The following is a 20,610-nucleotide window of genomic DNA, read 5'->3' as shown; positions in this document are numbered from 1 at the left end:
CATGTATCGGCGATTCATTCCTTTTTACTGAGAATGATATACCATCGTATGGATACGTTGCATTTCGTTTCTCCATTCATCAGTTGGTGGACATTTGTGTTGTTTCCATTTTGGCTGCTGTGAATAGCGCGGCTGCGAATGTGGTGTCTTTGTGTCACCATTCCTGATCACTGAGAAGAACGTGTTCAGACCATCTTTTCCGATGATTGTGAGTGATGTAGTGATAGGAGCTACCCTGCTCACCCATCTAAGCCCTCAGCCTTGACACAACTGCTCAGGGATTCAGGGCCTCCTCGGTGTCACCCTGAGCATCACCATCGGGGTGGAGGGGGCACGCCTCTCCTCTTTCCCTCTTCTGATCTCCAGGAAAGGCAGTTTGGAGCAGAATCGTCTGGGTTGGGCAGTCACCAGAAACACTTTCCCTTTCAATGGGTAGGCAGCAGTGTGCAGACCACAGTGGCCAGAGACAGTCTTACAAGGAGTTGTCCCCACGGGCCACCTTAGTGCAGTTTTCTGTTCCCTCACCACTAGGCCCTTGTCCTGGGGCCTCCCCCTATTGCCTCCATCCCGGAATCCCAGGCAGAGGCCACTGGAGAGGGCAGCTTTGGTCTCTTCTCTTGCACCAAGGCTGGGCTTGGGGCATGGGGGAGGGGTTGGCTGGGGTCTCTGGGCAATAGGGTGGTGATAAGTGAGATGCAAACACTTCCGGCCCTGCAGTGTTCTGGGCTGCCCCAGCAAAGAGGGACTCCCCCTGGGTGAGATCTGGGCCGCCCTACAGCCCGAAAACCACAGGGTCCCTTGTAGCCGGCTTTGTCCTCACCTTAAACAAAAGGCAGTCCTGGAACCAGGAAACCAGGTGAGTTCGGGTGGAGGGGCTGAGATTTCAGGGAGGGCTCTGGGCTGCAGTTCTGTGCTCAGGACTTCAGGTGAGGTCTCTCCCCTCCAAGTCTGCCCAGGTGTACTCTGTTGGGGAGGAGAAGTGGGGAGCTGGTCGTCCTCCCTCCCCAGGGCTGCCATACCTGTCTGAACAGCCCCTCCCTCTCTCCTTCCGCCTTCTCTGTGCCTGATTTGGCACCGGGCCCATATCCCTCCCTTTGGTCTCAGGAAGGTGAAGTCTCTTTCCTGCACGGTGTGGGAGTTTGTTGGGGAAGGGGTAGCTTGCATTCAAATCACTCCTTGGAAAATTAAGCATTGTTTAAAGGGGCTGAGAGAGGGCCTGGTACAAACAGGTACTGCCTGGTTCCGTGTGGCAGGAGGCCAGGGCTGGGGAGGGTGGGGAGGAGAAAAGAGGGGAGGGGAGAAAGGGATGTGGTCTCTGCGTCCCCTCTAAGAGTCTTTGTCTTTGTCTTTCCGGAAGGGACTTCAAAGTGTGTCCTTTTGTGTGTACGTGTGTGTGATCTGGTGTGTGTGATCCGAGGGGAGCTTATCGGTGTGTCTGTCTTTTTGGATTTGTCTCTCTTCCAAGGAGGGGGCTTCTGGTCTCGCTGTCCCTCTGTAGGGGTCTCTATGCCTGTCCTCTGGAACCCTGGGTGTCTTTACTGGAGAAGGATAGGGAGGCATCTGCACATCTGCCCCCTCGTGATAGGTGGTCAGGGTAGCGGTCACCCTCTACCCTGGGTTGGGGGTTGGGGGCTGTGGGCCACCTGTCCCTCTACCCCCAGGGGATCTGTTGGTCTCTAGTTAACAGCTATCCAGTCCCCACTTCATGCCCTGCAGGATCTTTCAGAGAATCTAGCCCCAGCCATTAGAGAATCGAAGCTGGAATCTCTGCCTCGGGGACCCAAACCTCCTGTTTTCCACCCACAGCCTGCCCCACCCAGGCCTGGGGTGCCTTACTCAGCTCCCCATTCTCCAGCCTTCTGCAGGTGCGTGCTGTGCCCCAGCCCACTCTCCTGACTCATTCTCATAACGGGTTTGTGGAGACAGGTGCAGGGACTCTTCCCCTTCTCCTCTGGCCATCTGGGGGCCTGGGAAGAGAAAGAGAAGGAGGGCCCAGGTGGCTGCAGGTTGACTCACCATCGGTGCCCCCCACTCCACAGTTCTGCCTCCTTTCCTGTGATTCACCCACTGGGAGCTATGGGACTGACTCCCCCAGGCAGCAAGGAGAGCGATGAGATGAAGTCCCCGCCGACGTAGCTGCCTGCTCTCCTGCGCTCTCCCAGCCTGCCCACTGGCTCTTGTTCACCCTCCTCTGTGCCTTTCAGCCCGGCCCAGGGAATCCCGTGATCTTTTTATTTTTTACTTATTTATTTTTTTGCGGTACGTGGGCCTCTCACTGTTGTGGCCTCTCCCGTCGCGGAGCACAGGCTCCGGACGCGCAGGCTCAGCGGCATGTGGGATCCTCCCAGACCGGGGCACGAAACCGCGTCCCCTGCATCGGCAGGCGGACTCTCAACCACCGTGCCACCAGGGAAACTCAATCCTGTGATCCTGGGAAGAGAGAAAGACACGGGGTTGTGTCCAGGACAAGTGCTGTGTTGGACCTCACGTTAACTTGCATGTACAGCCCCAGAGGGAAGACAGCCTGTGTGTGTGTGTGTTCATTCATTCATTTCACAGATGTTTACCCAGCCCCTCTTGGCATTGCACCAAGGGCTGGGGGCACAGCAGTAACTAAGGAGAGACTGGGCAAATGGTTGACCTCGGGTTCAAGGATTCGGAACCCAGCCCTGTCCTCCAAACTGGGCAGACCTTCATAATCACTCCAAGTGGAGAGAAGAACACGAAGGACACGGGGTGGTGCCTCTGGGGCGTCAGCTGCTCAGAGGAGACCCAAATGCCACAGATCGCTTTCCTGCTCTGCTCCTCAGTCTGTGCATTTATTTCCCACAGCAGGGAAGGAGATAAGACCTAGGATCCAGGGTTGCAGTGGCTGGGCCACCCCGCAAGGCTCTGTTAGGGAACAGGTAGAGGCTGGCAGCCCTTGCACGTCTCACATTCACGGAGTTACCCTTTCCTGGGCTCTGCGGTGGTGCAGGGGTGGGCTCCGGGCGGGCGCAGCTCTCTGCTGCCCCCACCTGAGTCCGGCCTGTAGGTGGCAGGTGTCAGGTTAGGCCCTGCCCCCTCAGGGCCTAGCCACTCAGCTACAAGGCCGATCCCCTCCTCCTGGGCTGGGCTCTTTCTTATAAGAGGCCATCCGGGGAGCTGCACCCCACCTAGGAGCAGCTTCGCAACTCCTCGAGTCTCTGTGTGCCTCAGCCTCCTCGCCTCCTCTCCAGCCTCCACCATGTCCATCAGGGTGACCCAGAAGTCCTACAAGGTGTCCACCTCCGGCCCCCGGTCCTTCAGCAGCCGCTCGTACACCAGTGGGCCGGGCACCCGCATCAGCTCCTCGGCCTTCTCCCGGGTGGGCAGCAGCGGCAGCTTCCGGGGCGGCCTGGGCAGCAGCATGAGTCTGGCTGCAGGTTACAGTGGGGCCCCGGGTCTGGGGGGCATCACAGCTGTCACGGTGAACCAGAGCCTGCTGAGCCCCCTCAAGCTGGAGGTGGACCCCGACATCCAGGCCGTGCGCACCCAGGAGAAGGAGCAGATCAAGACCCTGAACAACAAGTTCGCCTCCTTCATCGACAAGGTGAGGGCTCCCCCTGCGTGGCCCGCGGTGCCTGGGGCCGGACCAGGATCCCAGCCCTTTCTCTTGGTCACCCCACCCTCGGTGGGCACATCTCCAGCCCCTCCCTGGCGTCCTGCTGGGCCCCACCCACTCTGGCACCGCTCCCGCTTCCGACGGATGTCTCGGCGCCCTCCCCCGGCCCCATGCACTTTGGTTTGGGCTGGGGAAGGGATAGAGAGGGGGTCCGGGCGGCTTCGGACTCTAAATCTTGGGGCTCCCTCCCTCACTCGCCCATCTCACCCCAACTCGGGGTCTGATCGTCTGTAAAGCTTTCAGCTCTGGAAGAGTCCCAGCTGTTCAGCTGGCGTGTGGGAGGGCAGTTCCTCCCTCAGGTTCACCCTTCTCCCTAGCATGGCCCCAAGGGCTTCTCAACAGTGCTCCCGTGCTTTAAATTTTTTTTTTTTTTAAATAGGAGATTGATAGGATTCTGGGAGAAGGAAGCGGCTGTCTTGATTCAAACAGGCAAATATTGATCCAGGCCTTCGGCGTACCGGGGCCCAAGTGTTGGGGGCACCAAGATGAGTCATAACTTGGCCAGGGCCCCGGGAGCCGGCCATGTGGGCGGCGCCGGGCGGGGCCGAGGCCCGCGGTACTGGGGACACGCTCCTCTGCCTGGGGGCGTGTATCGGTGTGGGGTGGACGCCCGGGCCTGGCTTCGGAAAAGCCCATCCAGGATTCAAAGTCTGCGGGCGTGCGACACCCCACCTGCGTTTCACGTCCTGTTAAACTCCACGATTTACGGCTTTAGATAAGGCGTCTGTCCGCTAACGCCCCTCTCCCCGCTCGGCCCTGGTCCCCTCTCACTCTTCCCTACTACCCCGGCTCCGCCCCAACGAACTGGCTCTGCTTTCCCTTGGAAGGCGCCAGGCCGGGTTTTGCAGCCTCGGGGGTTTGCCTCCTCAGGGGCCCCAGGGCCCCCAGCGCGCTGGAGGCTCAGCCCCTCCCAGCTGACTAGCTCCTGGGAGGCATTTTGGGAGCGGAAGGAGGGAAATCCTGGGGCAGATTAGCGCCTTTAGGAATTGGAGTCCCCCGGGAAACCGGCGCTCCCCAGATTTTGGGAAGTGCTTGCTGGTTCCTTGGCTTTAAGCAACCTTCACTTTACTTCTTGACTGCGTTTTGCTAGCGCTGGGGTCCTCCCAGTGAGTAGCTAAGCACAGGCCGAAGGTTCCCAGTGCTCTGCCCTTTCCTTGGATGGACTACCTTGCTAAATCTGATTTCCTCATCTACAAAATGGGCACGCTAATCCCTAAGTCAAAGAGGTTTTGCCTATTCAAGCATAAAATGTAAGAGCTTAGCAGTGTTCGGCCTACATTAAACAGTCTAATAAGGCTAAATGTTATTATCACTTAGTTTTTGTAATTTTGGGGCAGAATGAGCTGGGGAAGAAAGAGATTTACAGAGAGAGATTTGCTGGATCTGGACCAGACCCTTAAAATAACCTTCTGAGTCCTCCCAATTTAAAAGAAGTCCAACTTTGGGTTGATTAAAAAAAAAAAAAAAAAAGAAAAAAGTCCTTCCTTTTCTTGGGACCAGTTTATTATTCTTTCTTTTTAAAAATTTCCCTTCCAACGTGCCTTAATTTCATCCTAAAATCTGGATTCCTTGAGCCCCAAGGAACCTAGGACCTTTGTGTTTGGGACAGGAGGACAGGGTTGTGGATTCAGGGTAGGGTAGGGTAGGGTGGGGTTGGATGTTGAGCTCAAAGGAAGGGCTGTGGGGAGGAGGGTCTTCAGTTTGCAGACAGATTTACCTTGTTTCTTGCCTCTTCCCTGGCTAAAAGTGACTTCTGCACAGGGGTGGGGCTCTGGATAGGGCTCGCCTGAGTTCTTCTAAGCCATTGCAGGGCTGAGGAGACCCAGGCTCAGAGAGGGGAAGTAAGTAATTCAAGATCAGGTAGCAGTGTTTGGCTAAAACCTAGGTCTTCTGGCGAATGCTCTCCAGGCTGTAGGGCTAAAGTTTCCTTATAGTCAATGAGTCCCTCAAAGCCACTCCAAATAATAATCATGATGATAATATTATTTGCTGTGAACAATCTACATTTTTTTCAATCATATATAAAGTGTTAATTAAAACTTGGCTACTTTTATTGACTGCAATATTACAATCGAAGTCGATAAGAACCATTTGTTTTGCAAATATAGCTTCAACATAAACTGCTAGCTATCCTCTTACAACCATGTATCCCCTTCTTTCCCCCCAACTCAGCACTAATGGGGTTCCGGAGACCCCACTGCTTGGGGATTTGGATGAGGGGAAAAGACAGAGCTTGCTTCATGCCAGACTTTGAGCCCTGGCCTGATGTGCGATGTGGACCTTTCTGCCTCATCGTGCAGGTGCGGCACCTGGAGCAGCAGAACAAGATTTTGGAGACCAAATGGAACCTCCTGCAGCAGCAGAAGACAGCCCGGAGCAACATAGACAACATGTTTGAGAGCTACATCAACAACCTCCGGCGGCAGCTGGAAACCCTGGCCCAGGAGAAGCTGAAGCTGGAAGTGGAGCTTGGCAACATGCAGGGGCTGGTGGAGGACTTCAAGACCAAGTGAGCCTCTGTCATCCCACCCTGCCCGGCCCCTTGGGACCAGAGGCCTAAAACACCAAGGCCCTCTGCTTGCTGGGCAGTGCAGTCTTATATAATTAGAGTGACCCCAGGACAAGGTTTTCTCAGGACAGTCTAGGTTTATGCCCATTGTTAATAGCACCTCCCTTGCCCCTTCAATCTCAGAGCTGTCCCAATTTGGACAACAAATTATCTGCTAATGTTTACACAGTAAACCTAAAATGGGAGACAGAGGTAGCCAACAGGCTCTCTTGTATACTAATAGCCATAGACTCTATTTCTTCCTTACCCCTGATTTCCAGCACATTCCAGAAAGTTCTGTCTGAGGTTTCATGTCAGTGCCTGTTGCTAATCCTCCTCATATGCCTAATCCAATGTGTATTCGTGGATCTGGAGAGAGATTTCCTGCTCCAGGCCCCCCACTGGCTGATGATAGCATGGAGTAAGGGTGGGGAAACAGTAGCTGGTTGGGGCAGAAGGACCAGACCAGCCATCTCATATCTTCTTGCATTTCCATTAACTGAATTTTCTAGCTATCCTTGTCCCCCTGGAAAGACCCACAGCAACCGCACCTTTGCCTCCATCCTCTGATTATATCTGTCTCACCAGGTATGAGGAAGAGATCCAAAAGCGCACAGACATGGAGAATGAATTTGTCATCATCAAGAAGGTGAGGGAGTACCCATTCCCCCACCAGACACTGGAGGCTGGCGCTTAGAGACTCAGGCTAGAGGCTTTCTGTTCCTAAATGTTTCTAAGTAATGGGACGACATTTGGGTGCCTCCTAGGTATCTAGCATAGAAGGACAGAGAGGTAGTTAGGTGTATTTGGACAGAACTCTGGACATCAATGTTGGAACATGGTTAAGAAAACGGAGCAGTAGAATTTGAGGTCTGGCTATAGAAGGCTTCCTGGAGGGGAAGGAGGAGGGGAGGAGGAGGGGAGGGGGAGGGGAGTGGGGGAGAGGGAAGGGTGTGTGTAGGAAGCAGAGGTAAGAGTGCTGGGGCTGGGGATGCAGGTGTGATGGGGCAGAGACTGGACTGGGTCAGGCCACACATAGTGAGGTGGGAAAGACAATTAGTTAGAAAGTTCCAAGTCCAGGCCGTTGGGTGCCCCTGGCTTGGCGTCAGGAGTGGGCACTCAGCTCAGGCTCCCCTCCCCCTGCCCCGCAGGATGTGGATGAAGCTTACATGAACAAGGTAGAGCTGGAGTCCCGCCTGGAAGGGCTGACTGACGAGATCAACTTCTACAGGCAACTGTATGAAGAGGTACGTTCTTGGGCACTGGTGACTGAGGTTCCCCAGCCCCATCAGAGGCCCCTCCCAGCCCCCAGCGCACCAACAGACAAGGGCCCACCACTGAATAATTACAGCTGCCAATAGTAGCCCGGCATGGATGTTCTATATGTTCTGTCCCCCTGCATGAGGGAGGGTTTATTATCCCACTTCACAGTTGAGAAAATGGGCTCAGAGAACTGAAATAGCCTGTCCAAGGTCACCATACACAGAGTGGTGACCCAGCTGCAGCTCAGGCCTGCTCTGTCCCCAGGGCCTTAGTTAGATTCTTTGGGCCGAATGAGAGCCCTCTGTGGACTCCATACTGGTAGCTGAGAGCACGGAAGGGCTCTGCCCCTCTGGTTTTTCGCCCAAAGCCAGATTTCCTTTTATCCTGGCCTCATTTCATCTTTACTTCCCTCCAAGTTCCAGGTCTTTGACCCATTTTCCTTCCTTAGGAACTTTGCCTTCTCTCCAGCCCTAACTCCCACTGTCTTGTCCTTTATGGAAGGCCCTTCTGCAGAAGGGAACTCCTTGTATGCGGGCCCAGGGCCTCACCACCTCCCTTCCCCACCACAGGAGATCCGCGAGATGCAGTCGCAGATTTCTGACACCTCCGTGGTCCTGTCCATGGACAACAGCCGCTCTCTGGACCTGGATGGCATCATCGCCGAGGTCAAGGCCCAGTATGAGGAGATCGCCAACCGCAGCCGGGCTGAGGCCGAGACCATGTACCAGATGAAGGTGAAGAGCAGCGTCACTATAGGCTGGTGTTCCCCTTCTGGCAGGTTCTGTGCCCTAGTCCTTGAGGAGGGAGCAGGATTTCAAACTGGACTCTGCCTGCTGCGAGCTGGGCTGCCGAGTAGTGCTGGGGGACAGGGATGTCCCTGTGCCCAGAGGTGTAGAGGCGGGTAGGGGAGAGATGACCTGGGTTCTGGTGACTTGGCCGAGAGGGCATTCTCCCTCGGAGGGACCGGGGGGGTCCCCTTTCAACCTCACTCCTTGTCTCACATCTGCAGTACAAGGAGCTGCAGACCTTGGCTGGGAAGCACGGGGATGACCTCCGTCGCACGAAGACGGAGATTTCCGAGATGAACCGGAACATCAACCAACTCCAGGCTGAGATCGAGGGCCTCAAAGGCCAGGTACGGGCTGGGCTGGGGGTGGGAGAGGGTCTTGGGACACCTCCGGGTGAGAGGAGATAATGCAGGAGGAGTGAGGGGTCTGGGGGTTGGGGAAGGAATCCTAGACCAGAGTCAGGAGTTGGAGGGGCAGCTGGAGTCCAGACTGCTCCTGGGAGGCTGAGGGGTGCTGAGGAGGCCCCCGTGTGAGGGGCCGGGCAGGTAGGTTGGGGGTCCAGGATGGGTCCCCCAAGCCTGCTTTATTGTATCTGTCTTATATATCAGGGTAAGATTGGGCTCTGATGCTTTAAGGAAGTTTAGAAAGCAGAGATCTAGTCCAGCTGGGGGTGGGGATAACACCGCACAGCGTCCCAGGTGAGAAGTTTGCGCGGGGAAGTGGCTGGAAGCTGCTCATGTTTCCCCGTTCCGCTTCCTCACTCTCGCCCACCTGTAGCATTTTCTTGGATTGAGCCAGGTGGAGTTGGTTAGTCCAGGTCGGGGAGAGGGGGTCCCTAAAGGAGGGGAAAAGGGAGAGCGGGTGCAGGGGGAGGAGGGGAGGAGGCAAGCAGACTCTGCTCTAACTGCTTACCCCGTCCCCTCCCCGCCAGAGGGCTTCCCTGGAGGCCGCCATTGCCGATGCGGAGCAGCGTGGGGAGCTGGCCGTCAAGGATGCTCAGGCCAAGCTGGCCGAGCTGGAGGCCGCGCTGAGAACCGCCAAGCAGGACATGGCGCGGCAGCTGCGCGAATACCAGGAGCTGATGAACGTCAAGCTGGCCCTGGACGTGGAGATCGCCACCTACCGCAAGCTGCTGGAGGGCGAGGAGAGCCGGTGGGTGTGGGCGTTCTCTGACTGGCCCTGGCGCCCCATCCCTGGGACCTGGGGTGGGGAGGGGTGGGACTTGAGTCCTGTTGTCCTGGGATAGGGCCAGGGGTTGGTCCTGACATCCCCATGTGTCCTCTGGGTACAGGCTGGAATCTGGGATGCAGAACATGAGCATCCACACCAAGACCACCAGCGGGTACTCAGGTGAGTGTCCTGGTCCTGGGGGGGCAGGGCAGGAGGCAGCTCCTATACAGTTCCCTCCGGTATAGCTGAGGAAGCTGGGGCCCAGTTAAATGCCTTGTCCAAGGTCACGTAGCTGATAGCAAAGCTCTCTCCTGCCCTGCTCCTGGTTTTCCCCAACCATCTTGGAGGAGTGAACCAGGGGGGTTCCCTATCCCTGGGGACCACGTCCGGTCCGGAGTAGCAGGGAGAAGGGGGCGTGGCCCCTGATGTGCGCATGGGCTCCTGTGCTCACGTGGCTGCCTCTGTTCCTGACCAGGTGGGCTGACCTCACCCTATGGGAACCCTGGCTTCAACTACGGCCTGAGCTCCTACCAGTCCAGCTTGGGCTCTGGAGGGGGCTCTGGCTCCTTCAGCCGTACCAGTTCCAAGGCTGTGGTTGTGAAGAAGATTGAGACCCGTGATGGGAAGCTGGTGTCCGAGTCCTCTGACATCCTGCCTAAGTGAAAGGCTCCCGCGATCCCTCCCAGCCTCCCCAGCTCACTTGCTCCTGCAAGAAGGAGTTGTGCAGGGGAGTGTTGGAACCAAAGATCTGAGGCTCAGTCCTGTCCTTAGCCCACCCCTGGGGGAGTCAACTGCCTGGGGCTCCCTCTCTTGCCCACGCCCCCCCAAAAGCCAATCCAAGTGTCTTTTTCAGAATAAAGCTTCAGCTGGCTCTGCCAGCACATTTTGCTGTGTGCAGCCCTTGTCTGTCAATGGGGTGGGAGACAGGTGGTCAGGAGGCCTCCCTCTGGGATCAGAAGGCTGGGGTTGGGGGACACGTGGAGGAAAGTCTGACCTCCTCCAGGGAGACTTTGCTGAAAAACCTCGTTGATGCCTTGGTTTCAGATACCCCATTTCATTTGATCTGGGCAACAAACCCTGTTGGGGCACAGAGCAGGTTTTAGATTGGAGTATCAGGAGATTTCCTTTCCCGTAGACCTCACAGGAGGTCGGCCTCAGGACCAGGTCCAGAGAGACCAAGCAATTGGCCTAATTAAAAAGTGGCTGACTGGGATTCGAACCCAGGACCGTCCAGTTCTCCAGCCTGTCCTCCTCCTCAGCCAGGCACATGGCATTTCCTCGGTGGCCAGAGGTGTTTTTGTACATCTTCATTCCTTAGCAGCTGGGGACAAGGAATCCTGGTTTTCCCGTCCCTTCAGAGGCCCAGAGTCCATTCTCAGCAGCTGGGTATGTCACACCCACAATTTCTAAAAGCCAAGATAGTATAGGATTTGGCATTGACAGATGGCCCCTTCCGTGTTTCACTCACAGTCACGCCCACCCCCATGGTACCTCACCACCCCTTTCCACCCATTTACCTGCAGTGTTTGTACCATATACAGCTGAGTGTGTAAAGGGTGTGTGCGTTCTGTGTTTGCAGGTGGAGGGCGTGCTGTGTGTATTTGGGTGTGGATGGGTCCTGTGAAGTGTGTAAAGGGTTTTTGCTTGTCTTGTTGGGGCAGGAGCGGGGCTGGGTGGAGCAGTGGCTCCACTGCCACCACCCGTGGACTACCCGGCAGACACGCTGGCCCCTTAGTGCTGAACTAAGTGTGGAACATGCCCTCACTTAGAATGGCTGAGATGGGGGCATTTTCAGACTTTCCCAAACACTAAAGGAGAATGAACAAACCCATGCAGAGGGTCCAGTCATTGGGACAGCCTGGCGCAGGAAGCTCAGGTTCTGGTCCTGCTGTGAGGTCTCCCAGGGCTCCTTGCCCTGGGGTCTAGGCTTCCCAGGCCCTGGGCTCCCACCCAAGGGCCCATCTCACTACCTCCCCTAGCTGCCCACCTCAATGGAGCTGCTTCCAGACCGAGCCCAGGCATTCTACCTCCTCCGCCCCCTCCACCCAGTCCTGGGACCAGGGCCAGGGTTCTGGACTCTGTCACAATAAAGGACTTCACTCTTCCACGATAAAACTTAACAGTACCATTATCTAGGGCAGTGACTTCAACTACTGTGGCAGCAGCTCTCAGTACGAAATTCATTTTTATCACAACCTGCAAATGTTTATATCTATATAACTGAAAGAAAAATTTCATAAAACCATACCAACCTTCTGCCCTCTGCTCATGTGTGACTGGCCATCTTACCAGGTCCCTGGAGCCCAGAGAGTGGTGTTAGAGCCCAGAGCAGGCGCAGTACCCAGTGAGAGAGATCTCTTGCCCACTGAGGACCCAAGTCAGCAGTTTCAACTGTGGCCCACCCGATCCTCCTGGAAGCCAGCCACCTGTCTTACCGGGCCCTGCCCCCTGGCGGTGGGCACGTGGTTGGGGAGGGGGCGGGCAGGCAGCCAAAGGCCCCACCAATGTTCTCCTGGAGTTTCCACACCCCCGACCTGACCTGCTGCTTGCTTAGGGAAGGGCAGGAAAGCTCCAGGGAGAATTCCCTTTCCCTCTCCCCCGCCCCCTTCCTTTCCTGGTTATTGTGCATCTACTGTGTCATCAAGGACACTCGGCCTTTAGGAGACACCATCTCATCTACCTTTCAGTATTTAATGATGTAATGGAGCCGGACCTCCAATTCTCATTTACAGGAGACACCGAGGAAAGATGAACGCTAACATTTCTTTAATGCCTATTTGGTGGTAGATCTGTGCTTCAGCACGTTTCAACCTTCCAAGATCCTGTGAGGCAGGTATTAAAATCTCTCTTCTTTCAGGAGCTGTTTTTCCAGCTCCAACCCTGTGGTTTTGGTAGGTGCGACCCTCACAGCACCTCTTCTCTGGGGCCACAAGGGTGGAGGGAGCCAGGCTTGGCCAGTCACAGCCCCCTTTGTTATTTTTTTGCTCAGGTATAATACTAAATGTAATAGAATGCAGAAAGTACTCGATGGATTTCTACTTACAATCACACTGTGATATAGAACACTTCCTGTGTCATAGGAGAGTCCCTTGGGCCCCTTGCCAGGGTGCTTTTTTTTTTTTTAATTGAAGTATAGTTGACTTACAATGTTGTGTTAATTTCTGGTGTACAGCAGAGTGATTCCTCTCTCTCTCTCTCTCTTCTTTTCTAGATTCTTTTTCATTCTAGGTTATTACAAGATATTAAATCCAGTTCCCTGTGCTATACAGTGGAAACTTTTTTATGTTTTTTTTTTTTTTTTTTTTTTTTTGCGGTAACTGGGCCTCTCACTGTTGTGGCCTCTCCCGTTGCGGAGCACAGGCTCCGGGCGCACAGGCTCAGCGGCCATGGCTCACGGGCCTAGCCGCTCCGCGGCATGTGGGATCTTCCCGGACCGGGGCACGAACCCGTGTCCCCTGCATTGGCAGGCAGATTCTTAACCACTGCGCCACCAGGGAAGCCCTTTATCTGTTTTATATAGAGCAGTGTGTATTTGTTAATCCTCAGCTCCTAATTTATCCCTGGCCCCTCTCCCATATCCCCTTTGGTAACCATAAGTTTGTTTTCTATGTCTGCAAGGTGAACTTTTAAAAATGCAAATCAAAAGAAAACGCAGGGCTTCCTGGTGGTGCAGTGGTTGAGAGTCTGCCTGCCAATGCAGGGGACACGGGTTCGAGCCCTGGTCTGGGAAGATCCCACATGCCGCGGAGCAACAGGACCCGTGCGTCACAGCTACTGAGCCTGCGCTCTAGAGCCGTGGGTCACAACAACTGAAGCCCGCGCACCACAAGGAAGAGTAGTCCCCACTCACCGCAACTAGAGAAAAGCCCACGTGCAGCAACAGAGACCCAACGCAGCCAAAAATAAATAAATAAACCATTCACTTTATTAAAAAAAAAAAGAAAATGCAAATCGGATTCAGTTACTCTCCTACTTACTCCCCGCAATGTTGCCGCCCAGGATAAAGCCCCAAGCCCTGCCTTGGCCCACCGCCTGGGCCTGCTCAGCCCCCCCCCGCCCTCCTCAGTGCCCCCCCCACCCCCCCACCCCCACGCTCTCTCTGACTCAGTGGTGCGGCTTAGCACTCACGTCACATTCCTTCCTCACAGGGCCATTGCACATGCTGTTGTCTGCTTGGAACATGACGGCTTTTCTTTGTGGGCTTCCGAGCTTCCTAGGGATTCTGCAGAGTGCAGCCCAAATGCAGCTTCGGCAGGAAAGCCCCTGGACTCCACAGGTCAGGTGGGGTATTTCTAGAATAAGTTCTCAAAGCATTTCCTGTAGATTGCAGTCATTTATTCATCTGCAGCGATATTTTACTAATGTCTACCTTATCTGATAGACTGTAAGCTCCATGGGGGCGAGGACCCCTTCATATATGCCTGGCTCTTCACTGATTCTTTTTTTTTTTTTTTTTTAAATTGAAGTATAGTTAATTTACAGTGTTGTGTTAATTTCTTCTGTACAGCAAAGCGATTCAGTTATACGTGTATATATATATAGTCTTTTAAAAAAATGTTTTATTTATTTATTTATTTTTGGCTGCGTTGGGTCTTCGTTGCTGTGTGCGGGCTTTCTCTAGTTGTGGCGAGCAAGCAGGGGCTACTCTTCGTTGCGGTGAGTGTGTTTCTCATTGCGGTGGCTTCTCTTGTTGCTGAGCAGGAGCTCTAGGCACACAGGCTTCAGCAGTTGTGGCACGTGGGCTCAGCAGTTGTGGCTTGCGGGCTCTAGAGCGCAGGCTCAGTAGTTGTGGCGCATGGGCTTAGTTGCTCCGCGGCATGTGGGATCTTCCTGGACCAGGGCTCGAACCCGTGTCCCCTGCACTGGCAGGCGGATTCTTAAGCACTGCTCCACCAGGGAAGTCCCTATATATTCTTTTAAAATATTCTCTTCCATTATGGTTTATCACAGGATATTGAATATGGTTCCCTGTTCTATACAGTAGGACCTTGTTTATCCATCCACTGATTCTTGGGTACCTAGCAGAGCATCAGGCGCATAGCAGGTGGTCAATAAAAAAATTATTAAATAGGGCTTCCCTGGTGGCGCAGTGGTTGAGAGTCCGCCTGCCGATGCAGGGGACACGGGTTCGTGCCCCGGTCCGGGAAGATCCCACATGCCACGGAGCGGCAGGGCACGTGAGCCATGGCCGCTGAGCCTGCACGTCCGGAGCCTGTGCTCTGCAGCGGGAGAGGCCACAGCAGTGAGAGGCCTGCGTATTGCGCAAAAAAAAAAAAAAAAAAAAAAAATTAAATCAAAGAATGAAGGAAAGGGTATTTCCCTGGCGATCCGGTGGTTAGGACTCCATGCTCTCATTGCTGAGGGCCTGGGTTAGATCCCTCGTCGGGTAACTAAAAATCCCACAAGCAGTGCAGTGCAGCCAAAAAAAAAAGAGAGAGAATGAGGGAACTGTTTCCAGATTGATGGTCATCTATTATTTATTTATTTTCTGCCATTTTAATTTTTTAAAACTCCTTCCTTTTGGGGAAGATAGATCCATTTGCTCAGGCCTAGTCCAGGAGCAGATGATGTATTGGTCTTTTAAAGCGTCTCCCTGCCAAGTGCACTTAGCCACATGTTAGCAATAGACAGTCCTCTGTAAGGGCCTGGGAAGGAGTGGAAAGAGCAGAGTTAGGGCCGGGCTTGGTGTAAATGTGCCTAGCAGTGTGCCTGGCACCTGGACGCTGGGGAGGAGGTTGGCAGAGGTGAATACAAAAGAGCTAACATAGGGTCCTTGATCTGAAACTACTTCCAGCTTACCTGGAAAAACAATACACATCCCAGAAACGTCCAGGCGCTGTGTTCAGTCATGGAAACATTCATTGGTCATCTGGGGTGAACCAGACTCTGGAAGAAGGTCTAGATGCTTGGCATGCGGCAAGGTGAGGAGCTGTTGTGCGTGGTGGGCTTAGCAGTGACTTAGTGCAGCACTGACTGCTAGTACTCCCCCAATGCCTGTTCCCTCTCTTTTCCTCAGTAGGTAGAATGCCACTTTTTAGTTGGGCACCTGGCTACCCAGAAAAAAGACTACATTTTTCTGCCTTCTTTGCAGTTTGTTGTGGCTATGTGAGAAAGGGATAGAAGTGGAAGTGGAGGGTGCAACTTCTGGGAAGTGTCCTTTAATTTTTTTTTCTTAAGTGCCTACTTTATTCCAGACATCATTTGGGGCCTTTGGGATACAGCAGTGTCCTTGTCCTCAAGAAGGCTTATTCTAGTAAAAAGCACATTTATCTCTCTTCTAGGACACGAAGAAGGTAAATTCCTTTTACAGAATTCTTCATTGTTAAGGTAGCACAGTAATTGCATTGATACCTTTGCATTATCCAATACCTTAGCCCAAACTTTACTTTTTTTTTAAACATCTTTATTGGGATATAATTGCTTTACAATGGTGTGTTAGTTTCTGCTTTATAACAAAGTGAATCAGCTATACATATACAAATAGCCCCATATCTCCTCCCTCTTGCGTCTCCCTCCCATCTTCCCTATCCCACCCCTGTAGGTGGTCACAAAGCACCAAGGAGCTGATCTCTGGGAAATGTTCTTAAAGGGAGAGAGCGTGAACTCTTTCTTTTGGCTCTCCTTTCTGCTGGTGGGAATGCATATGTGATGGTTGCAGTTCAGCAGCTATCTTGGACCATGAGGTGACCTGGGGAATGGAAACTCCCCTTGGTAGAGCAAAGGAGAGTTGGGACCTGGGTCCGTGGCACCATGAAATGCCATACTGGCCTTGGACAGATTATCTCTATATGTCTGGAAAATTGAGAGAGAAATAGGCTTCTGTCTGGATTGAGCCACTCTTATTTTGGGTTTTCCTGTACTCTCAGCTGAGCTAATTCTAATATAGTGAGCCTATCAGCCTGTCTCAGGGATGTAGCTGCCAGAGGATCCTGGAGGATGAGCAGAGAGAGCACTGACTGGGATAAGCAAACTGGCTTCCAACCCCGGCCTGCATCCTGCTCTTGACTTGCTCTGGGATGTTTGGGAAGCCCCTCCCCTGTCTGGGCCTCAGTCCCCTCTTCTTGGACAAAGAGGGCTAGACTTTAGGATTGCTATGGTATCTTCTAGCTGTGCCATTTTATCTTCTGGACATTTTGGTGAGTCATGGAAGCCCAGAATGCCAAGTTGAGAAATTTGAACTTGATCTCAGAAGTGGTGGTGTCACTGAAGATTTTTTTTTTTTTTTTTTGTGGTACGCAGGCCTCTCACTGTTGTGGCCTCTCCCATTGTGGAGCACAGGCTCCAGACGTGCAGGCTCAGCAGTTGTGGCTCACGGGCCCAGCCGCTCCGCGGCATGTGGGATCTTCCCAGACCGGGGCACGAACCCGTGTCCCCTGCAACGGCAGGCGGACTCTCAACCACTGCGCCACCAGGGAAGCCCTGAAGATTTTTTTGATGGGGGGCCAGGAAGTGAATTGATGGGAGGCAGTGCTTTAGGAAGATGAACCTGGCAGGTCCCGACAGGGACACGTGACTAAAGTGGGGCGGGCACTGGGTGAGGGTCAGAAGACCTAGTGGACACCCTGGCTCTGCCAATCATGGCATCTGTGACCTTGGGCATGCTGCCTCCCCTCTCTGAACTTCAGTTTGCTGCCCGTGACACGGGGACAATCAACACGGCCCAGAGTGGTTGTGAAGACTGGAACCGGTCATGCATGTGAAGGTGTCCTTTGAACTGTAAATGCTCTTTCCCTCAGATCTCTCTCAGGATGAATATTCTCCGCCTTCCCTTCTGTGTCTCTCCCCCACCCGGGTGCACCACATTCACTCCGCATAAGACCAGGGAGCCTCCCTGGGAAGAAGGCAAAGGGGCCCGAAGGCATCTGCCTGCTCCCTGCCCCCTTCCCCACTTCTCTTAGGTTTTTTTTCTCCTCACTTCTCTGTGTACTGAGCTTTGCAGTTTTCGAAGTGCTTACAAAGGCTTCACCTCGTTTGGTTCTCACATGTTCTCTGAGAGGAAGGTTCAAGTCTCTTTTTATTTTATTTTAATTAAAAAAAATTTTTAACTACAAATCTTAAATGTTTTAATTTCAAAAATATCTCTAGTTACATGAAGTAATACTTCCAACTCACTGTAATAGAACTGTATTGTGCAGGACGCTTCTTTTATTTAATACTATAGTGAGTCTGTAAACTCAGTCTCCTTCTACTGTCACTCCTCTCATTCAGAAACATACTTGGAATATCGTCAAGTCTCATTTTATAGGTGAAAAATGACGCCCAAGGCTGGGGAGAGGGAGTCACTTGATCAGGGTTGCCTGGCTATTTGGGGGGCAGAACTTGGGTCAGAACAAGGGCCTCAACCTGAGCTTTTCCCAGATTATTTTACTTGCCCAGACTCTTTTAACCTAGGGGAAAGTTGCAGGATTACAGTAAAGGACGGAGGAGTGAACCACACTGGTGGGTGCGCCTGGGGCATTGGAAAGGAGGGCAGTACAAGTTCACGGTTGGTCCCCGTGGGGTCACTTTACTCAGGCTTCTGGCGCCACCTGGAGGGAGATTTGGAAAGTGCAGCCAACTAAACACCCCCACTGCAGCCTGCTCCTGGCTTCGGGATGTTTCCTCTAACACTCCCTTTCCTTCCAGCTCCTGGTCTATTTTGGGGGCTTATTGGAACAGAGAATGTAGGTAACTTGGAGTTTTGTTTTTTGGTTTAGGAGGTCAAAATACAAATGCCCAGAGGGGTCAGACCACTAATGTAAAAGAGGAAAGTGAGTCTGGGGTAAGAAACTGTGGATAGACACAGGTTGTTTGCACATGAAAAATGCTGGAATATTCTTCTGCTCACAAAGAATTGTGTTTTCCATTGTCTTTTTTGAAACCTGCTGGCCTTTCATTCTACCACTGTGGATTGAAAGATGGGTGCAGGGATGGTTTAATTTTCTTTTTAGCTCTATCATAAGGTGGTCCAAGTGTAGAAAAGGCATCTGACATTCGGCGTCATTGTTGGGACAATAAAAGGGAATGGTGAGGACCATGGCCAGCTAGAATTACTGATAATCCCTGGACCGGAGGCACGCCTTCCATGCAGCTCCTGTTTTAGCAGGCTCTGCTCTGTTACCCTCCGGCTCTGACTCTTGACCCTTAGTGAGGAGTCCAAGGGGCCAAGGAGGTGCCCACCCAGACAGAGCTGTGTCTCCCTGTCCCTGTCCAGATGGACCTGAGCTCACTTCCAGAAACTGCTGGGCTTCCTCCCTGGGCCCTGTCTCCCTTGAACCTCTAGTTCTGACAGTGGCTATGGGATGGTTGATTTGGGGGTGGATGGGTGTCCAGAGCTGGTCCATCCTAACAGGCAGCCACCAGCCACATGTGGCGATGGAGGATTTGAAACATGGCCAGGCTGAATTGGGACGCGCTGTAAGTATAAAATAGATAGCACATCTTGAAGATAGTATGAGAAAAAATGAATATAAAATATTCATAATTTGAAATATTGATTACATGTTGAAATAATATTTTGGATATATTGGGTTAAATATGTGTACTATTAAAATGAATTCCACCTATTCCTTTTTACTTTATGAAGTAGCTACTAGAAAATTTAATATTCCCTATGTGGCTGGCATTTGTGGCTTACATTCTGTTTCTGTTGGGCTGGTAGAGAGGGCCCTTGGAAGACTTGTTGGGGTGTCCACAGGCCTGTGCATGAGGGCCCTTCAAATATGGGGTGAGATTCAGGATGCAGCTGGGTCAGAAGAGCAGGGGGCTGCGGGTCTCCCTTTGCAACCCGTCCTGGCTCCCCAGATGCTGGGGCCAGGCCCAGGGGGGCCCCTCTCCTCAGCCCCTGCCCGCTGTAGAAGACATGCAGGGATTCCAGAGCTTTCAACTTTGCAACAGAAATCGGAAGTCTGGATTTTTACAAGAAATCTCTTGATTTAAAAATGTTGGCAACTAATTCAAATGTTTGGAAAAAACATTGTCCTGGCCAAGACCTCACAAGCCACAGAAAATATATCTTTGGGCTCTGGTTCAAAGCAGGGAGACTGAGGGACTTCCCTGGCGGTCCAGTTGTTAAGACTCTGCGATCCCTGGGCGGGGAACTAACATTCCGCATGTCGCATGGCGGGCCAAAAACAAACAAACCAACAAAACAAAAACAAAACCAAAAAGCAAAAAACAAAACAAAACAAAGGCGGGAGACTGAGGTCAGAGAGAAAGCTTAGCTTGGTCCCCATAGCATAGGAGCCTGAGTCACCATAGAAGGACTGAGGGGAAGCAGATGAAAGGGGCTGCAACATCTCCACCACCAGCTCCCACCTCAGTGCAGCATTGGTATTAGGGGGAAGTGAAGTGGTGGGGACCCAAGGGACACAGAGAGCCCCAGATTTTCCTCTTTCCCGGCAGCCTGCTTCTCAGTCTGTCTGGACCCCTGAAAGATGGGCAGTAATTGTGGGCTACGCTCAGAGGGAAGGAGGTCGGTTGTGGGCATATAGGAGGTTCAACAAGTGTCCACTGGGGGGCAGCAGAGGAGCAGGGAAGAAGCAGCTCCACAGGCTCCTTAGAGCAGAGCTGGCCGGCCTGCTGCATCCTCCGCATTCCAGGAGCCAGATCTGGGAGGTGCGTTGCAGACCACCAGAAGTCCACAGAGAGCTTGCATGCAAATCAAAGGAAGCTCTCATCTTCTGGGGGGTTGCAGCCCCAGGTCAGGGTCTGGCTTGATAAGTGGAACTTGGGGTGGATTTTAGTCCCCATCCACTTATGCCCTACCCGCCTGGCAACCCAGGAGGCATTGCTGTGGTGGTGGAGGAGCTGAGGGCTGAGGGGACCGAGGTCTGGAGTGGGGCAGCCCCGGTCCTGCAGGTGTGTGTGGTTCGCTGCTCTGGTGCTTTGAGTTCTAGGTGAGAGGTGGCAGGGGTTCCCACACTGCCAGGTGCCAGTTGCTGGCTCCCGCCTTTCCGGCAGGTGGCAGGCTCCGGGCTCCATCGGCAGAGCCGACTGAGGCTGGGGTGACAGGGCTCTGCCGAGGGCTGGCAGGTGAAGCTGGGGAGGGGGCGGTGAGAGCTTGACAGGGTCCAGGAGGATGGGCACAGCGGACAAAGGAGGCGGGTGGGATTTCTGGTTCTGGAGGAGGGGACACCCGCCCCTGGCACTTGGGTCAGCAGTGCAGAGGCCGGTGCTCTCTTGTGGCGGCTCAAAGAGGGAAGTCGCCGTGCGTCTGG

The 20,610-nt window shown here is 53.3% G+C and overlaps 1 protein-coding gene across 1 annotated transcript; it reads left to right on the top strand.

Annotated features, from left to right (window-relative positions):
- The first annotated feature begins 3,143 nt into the window (after nucleotides 1-3,143).
- KRT8 (keratin 8) lies at nucleotides 3,144-10,301 on the top strand. The gene is made up of 9 exons (XM_067696656.1): nucleotides 3,144-3,571; nucleotides 5,944-6,152; nucleotides 6,780-6,840; nucleotides 7,343-7,438; nucleotides 8,024-8,188; nucleotides 8,464-8,589; nucleotides 9,174-9,394; nucleotides 9,534-9,592; nucleotides 9,888-10,301. Exons 1-9 carry the CDS (start codon nucleotides 3,227-3,229, stop codon nucleotides 10,073-10,075), a joined length of 1,470 nt encoding a protein of 489 aa, XP_067552757.1. The 5' UTR covers nucleotides 3,144-3,226; the 3' UTR covers nucleotides 10,076-10,301.
- The last annotated feature ends 10,309 nt before the right edge of the window (nucleotides 10,302-20,610 follow it).

Source organism: Pseudorca crassidens, chromosome 11 (genome assembly GCF_039906515.1).
Source record: "Pseudorca crassidens isolate mPseCra1 chromosome 11, mPseCra1.hap1, whole genome shotgun sequence".
NCBI lineage: Eukaryota > Metazoa > Chordata > Mammalia > Artiodactyla > Delphinidae > Pseudorca > Pseudorca crassidens.
Note: the sequence above shows the minus strand (reverse complement) of the source record. Positions and strands in the feature narration are given on the sequence as shown.